The 13,930-nt window shown below is 34.8% G+C and overlaps 1 protein-coding gene across 6 annotated transcripts in view; it reads right to left on the bottom strand.

Moving 5' to 3' along the window:
• Positions 1-857: 857 nt before the first annotated feature.
• Nol4 (nucleolar protein 4) overlaps positions 858-13,930 on the bottom strand; it is a 276,155-nt gene continuing 263,082 nt past the window's right edge. For 4 of the 6 annotated variants that reach the window (XM_070029355.1, XM_070029359.1, XM_070029356.1 and 1 more), the window contains one exon: positions 859-2,798. In XM_070029355.1, coding sequence (XP_069885456.1) covers positions 2,605-2,798 — 194 coding nt within the window. In that variant the 3' untranslated portion in view covers positions 859-2,604. Of the gene's footprint in view, positions 2,799-13,930 lie in introns of all 6 variants that reach the window. The other 2 variants (XM_070029360.1, XM_070029354.1) reach the window with 1 other exon arrangement.

Below are 13,930 nucleotides of genomic sequence, written 5' to 3'. Positions count from 1 at the left end.
AAAAATCAAATACAACACAGTGTCTTAGTATGACTGTTGGAAATGAACTTTAAAACTTGAGGAGGTAGAGGGGTTGAGAGGAGAAAAAGGGGGAGAAAATGAGGGAGGAGTTAACACTGTTGAAGAAGAGATGTACTCATGACCCGATTTATATAACTGTAACCTCTCTGTACACCACCTTTATGATAAAATTTAACTTAGAAAAATCAAGTGCAACAGCTTGACCTACAATGATGATGGTAATCACAATCATAACCGTGATGCCCACATAAAAACAGAAGACTAGCTAAGACAGAACAATGGCAGGGTAGAGGGGAAAAAGGAAAGGATACTGAGTGTGAAGGCTATTGAAGGATGTTACATATACTTAGGTAAATATGTATTCAGAAAGAGGGAGAAACAGAAAATAGTGAGGCTGAAAGCCATCCCCATAACAATGAAGATGGGAACAGGGCCAAGGCAGGAATGAGAACAAAATGTGGGCTGATTGAAGGTACACTCTATGCATGTATGGAATTATCACAATGGAATGTTGTGGTATTATGAACACATGCTCATTCAAAAATAAAATAAAAATTTAAAGGCCATATATTTCTAAGTCAAATGAAGTAGCTTCAGGTCTGCTAATCTCCTTTACTTCTTCCCAAAATAAATTCTTTATTAGTGTGAATGTTGAGATTCTGTAGTTCCTTGGAATACTTTTGAATAATAGTTTGGTGCCTCAATTTTTTTTGTATTAGATATAGGTGTAATATAGTAGTTCAGCCTTAAAGGGAAAACTGCTAAAAAAGAAAAGCAAACAATGTATCACTCAAAAATGTTTATAAGCTTTCACAATCATTTTTTAACACAGAAGTCTGTTTATTAAACCAAACAAAAACAGAGAAAATTATACCAGCCCTCAATTTTTGAATTTTCTTTTAAATAAGCAAACTCTAAATTCACATCTTAAAAGATGTTTGTGCGTCTGTGTATTTCCAAAATACTCATATTTCAATAAGATTTTCACATTATATTCACCAACAGTATCACAAAAGTTGTGGGGGGTTTTCTTGTTTACATAACTGTAAGGAACAGTAATTCTAGAGCCACTAGAAGTAGAAAGCATAGCAATGTCCACAGTTACAAGAAAAAGTGCACATTACTTGGTCACAATCACAGTCATTACTTGAAAAACTATATGTAACAAGTAGGTAAGAAATATCACTGATGCCTTCAACTCATGGTCAAAAACCGAATGACATAAATTTTACATGAAGTAAGGCAAACTCAGGAATTCACAAAGAATTTGTAATCCAATCAAAGCTAAACAACAGAAAAAGAAAATTGTACCAGAAGCATGAACTAAGGTACTTCTTCCTAAATACTTGAAAAGTAGACTTGCTTCAGTGCACAAAGAAAACACCACTCATGGGTAGCTAAGACTAGGAAAAGAAGAAAGAAGGGCCAAAGTATGTTCAGTAGGAGGGAACAGTTCTTTGTAAGTTGCAGCTGCACCCTCTGAGGAGTTCTTTATTTTTAGCTAAGACTGTAAATTATACAAATCATATCAGGAGGCATGATGGTCTTTTTTGGAACGTATTTTCTGAAAGAGAGAAATGAAAAGAAAACTACACACAAGAGTGCAAAATTTCAGATTGTCACTTGCAACCTCTTAACACATTCAGTCATCTATATCCAATTGCTGCTCCAGGCCTTCTTGTGAGACATCAGGGACACACAGGAGTGAGCAGCTCCAAGGAAACCAAGGTGTGATCCTTTTCCAACACATCTTTTTTTAATGTTTAAGAAATTCTGTGATGAAAACTGCTAGGGTAAGGTTGCAGTGTGGAGTGGGTGTTTTGAGATCAGCGTTAAGTGCAGAATTGCAGGCCTCTCTTGCAAGTAGTTCCTGATGTGATGATTTACAGAACGTAGGAAAGGGATTTTCCAGCATCAACTGTTATTAGGTTTTTTTTTTTTTTGTAGAAAGAATTTGGAAAGAGGAGAAGGCAAAAGGGATGTGGAAAAGGTACTTAACAATAGTTTCTCAAAACAGTTCTCTTTTAGGATCTATGAAAAAGTTACCAAAGTAAAAATGACAATTCTGAATGCAAAACAAGTTTTCTTTTATAAAAATTACTTATTTTTTTTAAAATACAAGATCCTTTTCATTGTTGTTATCTCCTGTAGCAACAAGAAATTTGGCTTTTTTTTTGTTTTTGCCAGATACTTCAGCTTTCAGTCCATTGAGTCAATAGCAGATTCCACTAATATTTCATTGCACTTGGACCTTGAACTTTTTTTTTTGCACCACAAGCTTCTCTTCTGTTTTATCCTTGAATTAAGAAATGTTAGCCTGTTTTGCCCATGATATTTATGCTGACACATTAAAATGAAAAGCAATAGGCTGGACACGTTTAAATATCACAAGTACTTCAGAGGTCAGAGTTCCTTTGAAGCACCTTAACACATCACTTTATGTACCAAGGACAATGTGGCATAATGGAAGTATTTCTCTTAAAAGATTGTGCAGCAAGACCGGAAATATCTCTGCTGGGAAATCAAAATGTCATTAGTGGAAACTGCAAATTCAGAACTCAGTGAATATGGTCATCACTTGACTCAGTTCTGTTGTAAAATGAGATTTTCCAGTTCATCTGCAGAACGCAATAAAAATGCAGCCGATTCTCGATATCCTGCCACCAGCTGTCTCACAGCATTGATTTCGGTGGGACTCAGCTGAGGTCTGGAGCTGGTACTGCTGGAGGATCCTGAGCTCGTCGCCAACTGCCTCTTCATGCTGAGATCGGTGGGTCCTAAAGAAAAATAATGACAAAATCACACACCAGTAACTTTTGTTCTAGGGCCTTGGGTGTGTGGGGGTACTCTGTAAATGGTTGCTGAATTAATTCATGCATTCTTTATATATATATATTTATATATATATATATATAAATCTTGTACAGATGCTTTTAGAAAGACAAGAGAAATATGCTACTTGAGTAGCTGAAATTTGTGTCTGGTGACTTGCACAGGTTGGGCAATCACTTGTTATTGCCAAGAATAAAGAAGTTGATGTTAGGTGAAATGAGCCCCAAGATAAGTATTCAAATGTTTTTTTCTTTCTTGCGATTGTTTCTAACATATTTATAAGATGATTTCTTTGTTGCTTTGTATGTCCCTTCCCCCACGGTATAAGCCCTGCTTTCACTGTATTTGATGTTGGTATAATTTGGGGAGGGGAAGGGAAAAAAACAAATCATTGAAATAGGGATACAGTGGACCCATTGCAACAATGAGATGTACAAGTCGTTATGTCGAAAAATGAACTTTACAACTTTGGCTGGGGGTGGGGGAGAGTTGGGAGGGGATGGGAAGGGGAAACAAAGGAGGAGGCAACAATGCTTGATAAGAAATGTACTCATTGCCTTGCCCATGTAATTGTAACCCCTCTGTACACTATTTTCACAATAAAAAAAAGAATAAAGAAGGTCTTTGAACGTGTGTTGCTTGGGCAATTATAAAACAGAATTTGGTGGTACTGTGGTGTTGAACTCAGGGTTTTGTGCTTCCGCTGCACGCACTCTAACATATGAGATGCCTCCAGGCCTCTTTGCTTTCATTACTTTTCAAATAGGGTCTCATATATTCATTGGCTGGTCTAGGCTGCAGTCTTCCTATTTATACTTCCTGTTTAGATAGAAGGAGAGGTGTATGCCACTATATCTAGCTATTGATTAACGTGGGGCCAGGGAGGAGGGGGTGTCTTATTTTTATGACTAGGCTAACCTTGAATAGTAATCCTTCTAATCTCCATCTCCTGATTAGCTAGGAGTATAGGTGAGAATCACTGGTGCTTAGCTCATAAAATTTAGTTTTAAGTCTCTTGTGTATATATTACATAAGTTTCTTACAATAAAAAAGGTGGAGATGACAAATATTTTGTTCTTTACTGTACAAGCACATATCATAGATATCATGCATTTGGAATTATAGTAACATCTTAAAATGTGATGCTAACAGCTCTTATACAAAGTTAGCTTAGAAAAGAGAAAATTGAGGATTGTCAGGCTTCAGCAATGTGTTTAGAAATGCATATTTAAGCAGCACTATAAGGACTTGATTTAGGATTGTTTTGAAATTTTCGTATTGATGATCTCTACAGGCTGATTACAAGTGAAAAATGTGGACATATCATATTACAATTTGCTTTTGAAATGTAATAAGTAAATGGTTGGTGCAAATAAAACCGCACTTAGGATTCTGCTTTATATATTGTTAAAGCTGCTTTAACAGTGTCGAAAATACATTGATATGCCATAACTTTTTCTTATATGGATAAACAAAACCTGCTAGTACTTTTATAGACAATAGTTTTTCAGGTTTTATTCAAAACAATGAAGTTATTTAAACATCTTTAGATTTGCATTGAGAAGATGATTCACAACTTAATTACCTTGGGATCATTAAATTGGGATATGTGTGTGTGTGTGTGTGTGTGTGTTTTAGTTATTACCTATCATTTAAGCATTTCTTATGATTATTAAATTTTCAGTGATTGCCAAATTTAAAATATTCAATAAAATATTACTAAACACATCAAGTCAAACTTCCAAATGATAATGGCCTATAACTTGAATATATTTTAAAAGATTATCTATAAATATTAGCACATCTTTAGATAATGGGATTTACTTTGTGAACTAAAACAAGCAATGTGTTTTCTCTTTTGATTCTCCTTGAGAACAAAGACAGGTCAAGACCCAGCCCCACCCCACCCTCTACCATGAAGGAGACAGATGTCTCATGAGAGAGAAATAGCTCCATTTAGACTTTAATTAGAGCAGAGACGAGACCTTCACACTAGAACTCTGACATCTGAGAGAACAGTCCTTCATACTCTGTAGTGACGTTTCAAAGCTTTGATTTTTCTAACAGAAGTTAGCTGCCATTTATTCTGTTATTTGCAAAATCACATTATGGAAGCAAGCAAGCTGAGAGAAGTATGGGGTTGTTACAATTGCAAAACTCAATTGCTTTGCCTGTTTTTCAAGCAAATTATTCATTAAAATGTTTGAGTAAGTTTTTGTAAATAATCATGACCTAGAAACAGTTTGATCATTGGGTGAACATAATTTAAATTCTCTTTTATTCTTCTCATTCAAAAAGTTTAGCATTAGTATATCTCTTTTTTATTTGCAGCACTAGAGTTAGAATGAGGGGATTACACTTGCAGGGAAGCACTCTTCCCCGTGAGCCGCATCTCTAGCTCTTTCTTGTTTTAGTTATTTTTCAGGTAGGGTTTTGGATTTTTGCTTCAGCTGGCCTCACACTGCACATAGTTGGGATTACAGTTACGAATCATCACACTAACTTATTACTTAAGATCTGGTCCTGCTAACATTTTCCCTGGGTTGGCTTTGAACTGTGATTCTCCTAATACCTCCAATGTAGCTGCAATTATAGCAAATCAACAACAACAAAGAACAATCTTATTTAATGAATATTAGTGGAAAGCTCCTTAATAAAGTACTTTCCAACACAATTCAATAACTAATCAAAAAGATCATACACTGTGATTAAACAGTATTTTATCTCAGTTTCGCAAGGTTGGTTCAACATATGTAAATCAATAAATGTAATACAACATACCAACAGAAGTAAAGATAAAAAAAAATCACTTGCTTAGACAAATCTATCATTCTATTATGATAAAAGCTCTGGAGACACTAGGAAAGATTGGACATTATCAACATAATAAATGCTGCTTATAACAACCTAGACCTAACACTAGAATAAATTGTTAAAATAAAAAATAACTACACAACTTGTGGGTGAGGACAGGAGGGAAACCCTGTGAGAGTTTGAGGGAAGGGGTGACATGGTTCAAAAAGAAATGTATTCATTACCTGACTTACGTAACTGTAACCCCTCTGTATAACACCTCTACAATAGCAAGGTATATTTTTCCCTGTAGTTTTTTATTTTAAATTTTATTGTAAAAGTAATGTACAGTGGGGTTACAGTTACATGAGTCAGATAATGAGTACATTTCCATTTGAGCAATAAAAAATAAAACATTTTCTCTTAAATCAGGAACAAGATAAAGGTGTTAAATTTTTCTGCTCCTTTTCAATATAATATTGGAATTCCTAGCCAGAGCAATAAGGTAAGTAAGTGAAAGACTTACAAGGTGTCTAAAAAGAGAAGGAAGAAGTAAAACTATTAATATCTGCAGATGAGATGATCTTATATTTAAAGAATCCTAAGTGACTCTACCCTTCAATCTCCTAGAGCTGATAAATTACTTAGGCAAAATAGAAAGGTATGAAATCAATCAACATACAGCTTTTTCTGTATGTAAAAATAATGAAAAGATAGAGACTGATATTAGGAAAGCAACCTCATTTGTAATAGTCTCAAAAAAAGAAACAGTACAAATCAATCTAACTAACAGCCTCTACAATTGAAAACTATAATATTGTGAAGAAAAAGTTGAAGAATAATTTAGCAAGTAGAAAGATTTCCTGTATTCCGGAACTAGTAAAATTAATCCATAAAAATGACAATAACCTGAGGTAATCTATGATTTCAGTGTGAGAAAATATCATGGAAAAACTTGTATAGAATCACAAAAAAACATGAATCACAAAGTTAGTCCTGGGCAAAAGAGTAAGTAGTCTAGAGGCATAACAATTTTAGGTTTAGAATTACTGTAGAGCTATAGTGACAAATACATCTTGGTTCTGGCACCAAAATGTAACAGCCGGCCTATGGATGGAGTAGAAGACCCAGAAATAAAACCTACAGCCATCTAATATTTGATAAAGGAGCTAATAACACACCTACAGCCATCTAATATTTGATAAGGGAACCAATAAATAGGATGGAGAAAAAGCAGCATCTTCAAAATTTTGTGTTGGGAAAACTAAATATCCATATGCAGATAATTGAAAATGAATCCCTGTCTGTCATCCTGAACTAATAGCAATTGAAAATAATTCGAAGACCTCAATGTAAGACCAGAAATCATGAAACTACTACAGGAAGGACTAGGAGAAATATTGAAGTTCTTGGCACAGTCAGGAACTTTCTGAGTAAACTTTCAGAGGATCAGTAAATCAAAGAGAGAGTTAGCAAATGGGATTTCTCAAACTCGGAAGTCTCTCCATGGCATAGGACATAGTTAACAAGCTGAGAAATGGCCTAAAGAATGGGAGAAGATCTTTGCCAGATATACGTCAGACAGTAGCCTAATACCCAGAATATACCAAGAGCTCAAGTAAGCAGGGTTTTTATTTAGATCTGTAATCCTAGTTACACAGGAGGCTGAAATCTGAGGATCTCAGTTTGAAGCCAGACTAGGCGGAAAAGGGTATGAGACTCTTATTTCCAATTAACCACCTAAAAACCAGAAGTAGAATGTGGCACAAAGTGGTGGAGTAATTAAGTCAAAAAAAACTCAGGGTTGGGGCTGGGAAGGTGGCTCAGTGGTAGAGCGCTTGCCTTGCATGCCAGAGGCCCTGGGTTCGATTCCTCAGCACCACATAAGCAGAAAGAAAAAAGCCGGAAGTGGCGCTGGGCTCAAGTGGTAGAGCGCTAGCCTTGAGCGGAAGAGCTGAGGGACAGCGCCCAGGCCCAAAGTTCAGGCCCACGACCGGACCCCCCCCCAAAAAAAAAAAAAAAAAAAAACAACTCAAGGACAGCAACCAGACCCTGAGTTCAAATCCCATGACTTAACAAAAAACGAAGCAAACAAACAAGAGCCCAAGTAACTAAAATCCAATTAATAAATGGGCAGCAAACAAAATAGAGACTTCTCAAAAAATCAGTAAAAATTGCCAATAAAAGAAATAGAAGAAATGCTTAATGTTTCTGGCCATAAACAAAATGCACATCAAAATAAGACTACTATTTCAGCTCACCACAAAAAGGCTTTCATCAAGAATAAAAAGAACACATGTTGGTGATGGGGGGTGGGCAGGGAGAGAAGGAATCCTAATATACTGTTAGTGGAAATGTAAACTTCTTCAACCACTCTGGAAAGCTTTAGGAGATTCCACACAAAAAAATAAACATAAAACTTTTCTATGATCTAGCAATACAACTTTTGTTCAATCATACAAATCAGAATATTAAAGCTACCTGCACATCTATGTTTATCACAGCATTATACACCATAGCTAAGATATAGAACCAACCCAGATGGCCCTCAGTAGATGAATGGATCAAAAAATATGATATATATATATACATATATAGTGTGTATATATATATATATATATATATATATATATATATATATATATACACACACACACACACATACACACACACATACATGAATTCTATGCTTCCATCTGAAAGAATGACACTACCCCATTTGTTTGGAAATGGAAAAACTTGGAAAAATTATATTAAGTGAAGTAAGCCAGACCCAAAGAAACATAAGTCCCATTGTTTCCCTTATCTACAATAACTAGTATATGTCTGGGACATGCAGAAGAGGTCAAAAGCTATGTACATAGGACCATATAACCTGATGCTAAGTGAAATGAACCCCAAGATAGGGACACAAAAGATTTTATCTTTCTTATTCTTTTTAATGTACTTATAAAGTACTATATTTTTTTGTTTCTTTGTATGTTCTCCCCCCATGGTACAATCCCTGTTGTCACTATATTTGATTCCACTGTCCTGCATCTTGTATATACATTTTTTCTAATTGGGGGAGGGGTAGGGAAATAACAAAATGCTGAAATAAGGATACAGGGTGATCCATTGTAACAATGAGATGTACAAGACACTATGGGGGGGGGAGTGCCACGGGGATGGGGGAAGGGGAGGAGAGGGAGCAGTTGGGGTGGTGGGGAGCAAAGGGATGGTAGGGAAAAACAATGGAGGTGGTAACAATGCTTGATAGGAAATGGACTCATTACCTTGCTCATGTAACTGTAACCCCTCTATACAAATCAGAATACAGTAAAGCTATTTATACAACTATGTTCATTACTACATTATTCGCCAAATAGCCAAAGGGGGCTCAGTGGAGGAATGGGTCAAGAAAAAGTGAAACATACACACAATGGAATTTTGCTCAATCATTTGGAAGAATGATATCACTTCATTTGCAAAGTAATGGATTGATCTGGCAAACAGGTTTACAGATGACTCCACTGTTTTGATGTCAAATGAAAGAATTAAATGTTTTGAACAATGCTCCTACTTACTAGTGTCTGAGTAAGTGACAACATATCATAGGTTTTCACACACTTTGGCACTTTATCAAAATAATCCTCTGTGATTCACTTTCCTTATAATATTCTATTTAGACTGTACTCAGTTCTTTCTCAATTTTGAAAATATTCTCTAGTGATTCAACACATATTAATAGATACTGTTTACTCCTAATTGATTAACCCTCCTAATAAACAATTATCATTTACAAGGAGAAAGAAACCTACTTGGAATTCATTGCTTTGCTTTTTGAACTGACTGTTGGTTGATATAACCGGTATTTTAATTTCTTCAGCCCTTAATGTACCACAATGGCAATAGTCAATGGCCTATCCATTTTCTGATAATCATTCTTTGTCAGTAAGTCAGTAAGTCAATTGAACTCTTTTGATTACCTAACCAATAGGCCACTTGAAAACTAACTTTAGTTACAAACTAGATTTCATTTTACATTTCATTTACTAAATATATTTTAATGGAGAAATATTGTTATCCTCTAACTTTTTTTCCAAAAAGAAACAATTAGCTATAAAACTTATATGTCATGGTTAAATTAGCTAATGTATATAAAGCATTTATACCAATGTAGTAATACAACGGAAGACCCACTAATGTTAATTCCTTTCACCTGACAACTAAGTATTTGTCAAAGGGCTGAAAGATATCTAAAATATCACACAAAGCATACAGTAGTACATTCAACATGCTAATGAGTTGCATTTATAATCACAAGTTTTATTTCACTGTTATTTGTCTTTAGTACTTTTCTTGGTTGATTAAAATGGTTTCATAAAATGATCAGGGGAGCTCTCTATGTTTTATTTATTTTTTTCTTTTGGATTTGTTTGTCTGAAGTAAAGATTTAGTCTTTCAGGTTTTGGTAAAAAATGAACATTTGTAAAACTATCAGGGTCTGATACTTTTAATGATTTTTTAAATATGGAATTTATTTACTGACTACAGATTTATTTGGAATATTCATTCTTGTGTCAATGTTGGCCAATTATGCCATTAAAACAGTATTCAGTATATTTCAAGATGTTAATGATTTATTATAAAGTATATTTTATTTCTCTTTATTCTTACTGTCTTATGATTCATCTCTCTTGATTTATCTTCACATGTATGTTTAAAGCTTTATTCCAAGAATTCATCTTTTGATTTTGTTGGTCATTTCTATTGTTTTCTATTTCATTAACCTTCCCAATTCTTTTGTCAGAATTTTCTCAATAAAGGGATGAAAATGGTAGTTACCTTGATATGTATTGAATACACAGGTTGAAATTTCACACAATGTAGTTCACGAAAATGTTTATTTCTCTTAAAAACAAAATGTCCTCTAAAAGTAATTATCAATTTTCTATTTTTTGTAAATGTGTCATCCCATAAACTGAATTCATAGTGTTTTCATATGTATTATACATATTTTATTTAATAATATTTAAATATAAACAAATATTTATATCCATAAATATTTCTGTACACAATGTCATCAGTATGTTAACTAGCTTTTGGGTGCTGACATTTGAGGAGATGGCTAATATCAGAAAGAATATGTATAAGTAAAGAGTTAAGTTGGTATCTGGATATTGCCATTAGACACATTTTTCTCAGTTTACCTTTTTTTCTTTCTATTGGCTGAAGAGAGTATTTTATTTGCCTATGGTCTTGAATATGTCAGTTTGTCACTTTATTAGCTTCTCATTTATTACTTTTGAGTCCTGTTAAAGGCGCACATAGGTAATGGTTATTTTCTAATGAACCAGTCCTGTATTAAATAATACTCCAAATTTTTGTGTTAAAGACAGTTGCTAGCTTATTAACATAAACATACAGAAAAATCTTCTTTCGCTACTTCTTCGTATGTATTTCTGTGGTTCTGTTAATACACGGCCAGAGCTCACTCCATCTTCAGAGAAGGTAAGCTTTGATTAGAAGAAAATGTTAGGTGTTATCATCATTGGGAGCTCTGCTTTCTCTGTATCTTAGTTCAAATTGCATTCATTTCTAACTCATTTGTTTGAGTCTTGCTGGTGATCTACAATTGTGCTTACATGTGCTTTGAACTTCTTCACACCATTAGATTTTTCCTTTTTGCCTCAATAAATACGTATTAATTGACATTAAGTTACTCCAAACAGGCTTGTCCCATAAAGTATGCAAAAGTTGCTGAGATACATGTTCTAGGAATATTTTAAATGTACCAAAAGCAGTACATCTACCACTGTTAGACCAGGCATTTGTTTAAGTTGTTATGCAAGGAAAAAAAGAGAAGCAGATACTTGAACTTTCTATTCCCCAAATAGTTTTCTTTCTAGTGAAGCTGAGGATTAAACATATGCAACAACTAGTCACTGGTGGTTCACAACTATAAGCCTAGCTATTCAGGAGGCTGAGATCTGAGTATCATAGTTCAAAGCCATCCTCTGAAAAAGCTTTTGAGACTCTTATCTCCAATTATCTACCAGAAACAAGTAGTGGTGCTTCGGCTCAAAGTGGTAGAGTGCTAGCTTTGAGCTCAGTGACAGTGTTCAATGCCCTGAATTCAAGGCCTATGACCCAAATAAAAAACAGAAAAACCAAAGCAAAAGTAGAAAAGAAACAAAAAACAATGTAACACTTACAGGTTAAACTGAATTCTTTTACATTCACAGATTGCTTTTGAAAGCCATTATCAATTCTGAATTTAATTTAATTTTAGGGAGTACTGTAAATATCAGTAACCCCCACCAAGAAAAAACTCACATGATTATAAGGAGACACATTGAGTTGAATCATTTTTTTGTGATTAAGTGATTACATAATTTCACAAATTTTACAGTATTGTGGGATAGTGATGCTTAAAGTCACAAACACATTCCAACCTTCATGGGGCAAATTATCGTGGTCTATAAAGTTTATGAGTTCTATGGGCTTTGACTATACAGTTACTTCTTCCACATTGGGTGATATGTACATTCCTTTCCTTTTGTATAGGGCAAGCTGTTCCCTGTTTCCCACTCATTCTCTCCCTCCCATCACTGCCATTGAGTTGCTTGGTTCATTTAGATCAATGTCAAGTGCAGCTGCTGGGTCCCACTGTTGTATGTTTTCCCGTTTCCTTCTAGTTCTGTGTCCTCTGATGTGCACATATATACTATATATGTGATCAACAGCATGGGGTCATTTAGTAATGATTCAACAGATAAGTGGAGGTCCTTTGTTTCTCAAGTCTTGTTTGCTTTGTCGTATCACCTTACATTTTGGATTTAACATTCAAAATGTTGAATTTTTATTTTTATTTATTTATTTATTTATTTTTGGTCAGTCATGGGGCCTAAACTCTGGGCTTGGGTGCTGTCCCTCAGCTCTTCAGTTCAAGGCTAGTGTTCTACTACTTGAGCCACAGCACCACTTCTGGCTTTTTCTGCTTATATGGTGCTGAGGAATCAAAAACCCAGGGCCTCATGCATGCAAGATAAGCACTCTACCACTGAGCTACCTTCCCAGCCCCACGATGAATCTTTTAATAGCTTGAAACTCAAATTTCTGGGACCTGCTTGTGGAAGTTTTTGTTTGTTTGTTTTTAAGATATGTGCATATAAAGAAGGGAAATTATCAGGGCTTTATGTCTGCTATTCATATGCTCTACCACTTGATACAGAACTTTTTTGCTTTACTTTTTGGATAGGGTTTCCAACTTTCTATTCAAGGCTGAATTGGGCTGTGATCCTCTTATCCATTTCTCCCTTGTAGTTGGAATTACTTGTATTAAACTGAGCTTCTTTACTATGATGAAATCTCAGTTAACTTTTTGGCTGGAGCTGAATTTGAACTTTTCAATCTTCCTGGTCTCTACTTCCTGAATGCCTAGAATTTCAGGCATATGCCAACAAGGCTGCTAAGACAGCAGTTTTAGCAATTCATGAATGAAAGAATCTTAGCATGCTTCTGTTTCCAGCCAGTTTGAGGCTGGTAGAAAAGGCAAAAATAGAGCCCTACAGAGAAAGACGAAACACTTTAAAACAGGTTGAATCAAGTATATTGCATAAGGGCAAAATGAACCATACTTTAATTTTGGTTCACGTATACTTAAGTAAGGGAAGGAATCTTTAAAAACTAGGAAAGAATAAAATGAGCGTCACAGTTTAGTTTTTATTATATTGGGAAAGAACAATCCAACTAATTACATGAACAAGCAAGTCAATTCGATAGTTCTCAAAAGAAGTCAAAATAGCTATTATAAGGAAACCAAATCAAACCAACCCAATTAAAAAGTGACAAATGCTGGGAGAATGTGGTTAAAGAAACAAAGAAAACGAACTTATACATGGCTGGTAGGATGTAAATGTATGGCAATCACTGTGAAATCTAGTAAGAATAGAGCTAAGATATGATTCTATTATATGGCTCCTGGATATATACCCAAAGGAATTAAGGTCAACGTATGACAGAGATAGCTGCACACATCATGTTTATAGCAATACTACTCACAGCAGCTAAATTTTGAAATCGAGTAAGTGTTCTCAACAGATGAATAGGTAAGGAAAATGTGATATACAGATATACATATACATATATGTGCATATATATACACACATACACAGATAACACAATACACACACACATACACACATACACACTACACAATGGGATGGTATTCATCTACATAGGAAAATCTACATGATTTTTTAGGAAAACAGATGGCACTGAGATCAACACATTAAATAAA

This window comes from Dipodomys merriami, unplaced genomic scaffold (assembly GCF_024711535.1).
Source record: "Dipodomys merriami isolate MVZ:Mamm:240054 unplaced genomic scaffold, mDipMer1.0.p SCAF_2, whole genome shotgun sequence".
In the NCBI taxonomy this organism is placed as follows: domain Eukaryota; kingdom Metazoa; phylum Chordata; class Mammalia; order Rodentia; family Heteromyidae; genus Dipodomys; species Dipodomys merriami.
Note: the sequence above shows the minus strand (reverse complement) of the source record. Positions and strands in the feature narration are given on the sequence as shown.